This window comes from Sinocyclocheilus anshuiensis, unplaced genomic scaffold, assembly GCF_001515605.1.
Source record: "Sinocyclocheilus anshuiensis isolate Anshui unplaced genomic scaffold, SAMN03320099.WGS_v1.1 scaffold457, whole genome shotgun sequence".
Lineage (NCBI taxonomy): Eukaryota > Metazoa > Chordata > Actinopteri > Cypriniformes > Cyprinidae > Sinocyclocheilus > Sinocyclocheilus anshuiensis.
Genome location: NW_015537939.1, coordinates 2,545,528 through 2,547,704, shown reverse-complemented (window position 1 = coordinate 2,547,704; position 2,177 = coordinate 2,545,528). Strand labels below are relative to the sequence as shown.

Here is a 2,177-nt window from a genome sequence, read left to right as displayed (position 1 = left end):
ATTATTATTAAAATTATATAAAATATAAAAATTACTACAACAGGAAACATTACTATTATAATATTTCACTGTAAAATAAAAAATAATAATAGAAAAATATAATTTATTTTACATTAAACTGTAAAAAAACAACAACAACAAAACAATACTACTATTTATGGCTGTCTTTCTTAATTTTCAAATATTAAACCATCAAACATTTGCACGTTAAAAAGCCACCCAAACTGTAGAGCAGAGATAGAGTTAAATCGCAGTCTTTGCGGTTTTTTATAATCACAGAGCCATATTGCAATTTCAGATATATTCTGATTAATCATACAGCCCTACTCCAAATTATGTAATTGCTAAAAATGAATGCACAATGCCTTACAACAAAACAATACTACTATTTATAGCTGTCTTACTTTCTTAATTTTCAAATATTAAACCATCAAACATTTGCACGTTAAAAAGCCACCCAAACTGTAGAGCAGAGATAGAGTTAAATCGCAGTCTTTGCGGTTTTTTATAATCACACTGAGCCATATTGCAATTTCAGATATATTCTGATTAATCATACAGCCCTACTCCAAATTATGTAATTGCTAAAAACGAATGCACAATGCCTTTTTAAAATCAACAGTCTGGATTTTCAATTATACTACAGTTTACATGTTTATTTCAATATATAATGTGTAAACTACTTCATTACACCAATCGGAATGAATAAAGCTGTTGTATAGCGCATATTACTCAATTATAGCCGTTATAGGAAATCACATTATTAAGTCATATGAAGTTGTTTATGTCTAGATGAGGATTATAAAAGAGCTGTAACATCATAAAGGAGTGGCTGTTTGCTCACATGTACAAACATATGCTAACAAAAGTACAGTACACACCTCTTGTGAAACTTCCACACCTCCGTGTGGTTTACTGTTCTTCTTAGAGTCTTTTCCACCTTTCTTCTCTTTTGTCTTGGCAGAGCTGTAAAGGGTGACATTAAGAGTTAATCTCAGTTGATATCAATATACAGAGGACTTTACCCACGATGCAAGAGTTTAAACACTTTACAAGAGTTTCAAACCAGTGGATTGTTAAAAAGGCATTTAAGAGATACCTTTTTTGGTTTGTGGGTTCACGTTCCTCTGGTTTTAGTTTCTCATCTGGGTCCTCAGAGGGGACAGGGGCGTCCTCGTTGTTGCCCGAGTCAGGCGGAGGTGCGGGACGCTCTTCTGTGGACTGTGGGACTGTGCTGTCAATCTCCGGATCATCTGGAAGATTCTAAAGAACAACCGCATTAGAAAATAAAATTTTATTGGATAAAAGATCACTTTAAATTAAAATACATCAGGGGTTTGGAGGTTAGATTTCATTTACGTTTTTCTGCTGCCGTTTCTTTTTCTTCTGCCTTTTAGATAATCTGCAATCAAAAGAACCAATCAGTGGACAGGATTAGCCAACAATGCGCCAACAATCCCTCTAAATGCTCTTATCCTTATGTATTAAAGTCGATATGAAAAACTTGCAAAGTTTAATCATTTTAAATCATTAAAATGGTTGTAATATCATTAAGCAATGACATTGTCATCTTATATTTATGTTTACATTATTCATTTTACAATAATATTTTAATAATGTTCACAATAAACATTTTAGACATCATGATGTATTGTGAAATACTGTAAAAGTTGCAAAGCAAACAAATTCCAATCAAAGAGGACACCGCAAGTGCTGACAGGCATGTTTTACTTTTGTCTCGGTGTGTCATCGAGTTCATCATCATCCTCTTCCTCTCTCTCGGCAGAGCTGTGACTCAGTGACTTGTCTTCCTCCTCCAGCTGTTGCCGTAGCAATGCCACCATCTCTCTGTGTTTCTTAGACTTCTCATGGTTTTTCATACTGATGGGTGAGAAAAAAAAATTATACTGCTGCATTAAATACATGTAATGCAAGCCATCTAGTGTGAAAACATGCTGTGCATTTGAGATTATGTAAAAACATGCTAACTAGAAAAACACATCTATGAACAAATACATGTTTGTTTTAACATTTAAACATCTACATTAATTTAGCTTATCAGATCATTAGTATTATATACACTACTTTTCAAAAGTTTGGGGTCAGCAAGATTTTTTTTTTTTTTTGTGGAAGAAATTAATAGTTTTATTTAGCAAGAATGCATAAACTGATCACAG

General features: G+C 33.0%; 1 protein-coding gene across 3 annotated transcripts in view; it reads right to left on the bottom strand.

The window, feature by feature from the left end:
• LOC107662120 (dnaJ homolog subfamily C member 21-like) overlaps window positions 1-2,177 on the bottom strand; it is an 11,048-nt gene that overhangs the window by 1,468 nt on the left and 7,403 nt on the right. For 2 of the 3 annotated variants that reach the window (XM_016452032.1, XM_016452038.1), the window contains 4 exons: window positions 1,732-1,881; window positions 1,354-1,402; window positions 1,100-1,263; window positions 882-966 (listed from right to left, as the gene is read on the bottom strand). In XM_016452032.1, coding sequence (XP_016307518.1) covers window positions 882-966; window positions 1,100-1,263; window positions 1,354-1,402; window positions 1,732-1,881 — 448 coding nt within the window. The remainder of the gene's footprint in view (window positions 1-881; window positions 967-1,099; window positions 1,264-1,353; window positions 1,403-1,731; window positions 1,882-2,177) is intronic. The other variant, XM_016452047.1, reaches the window with a different exon arrangement.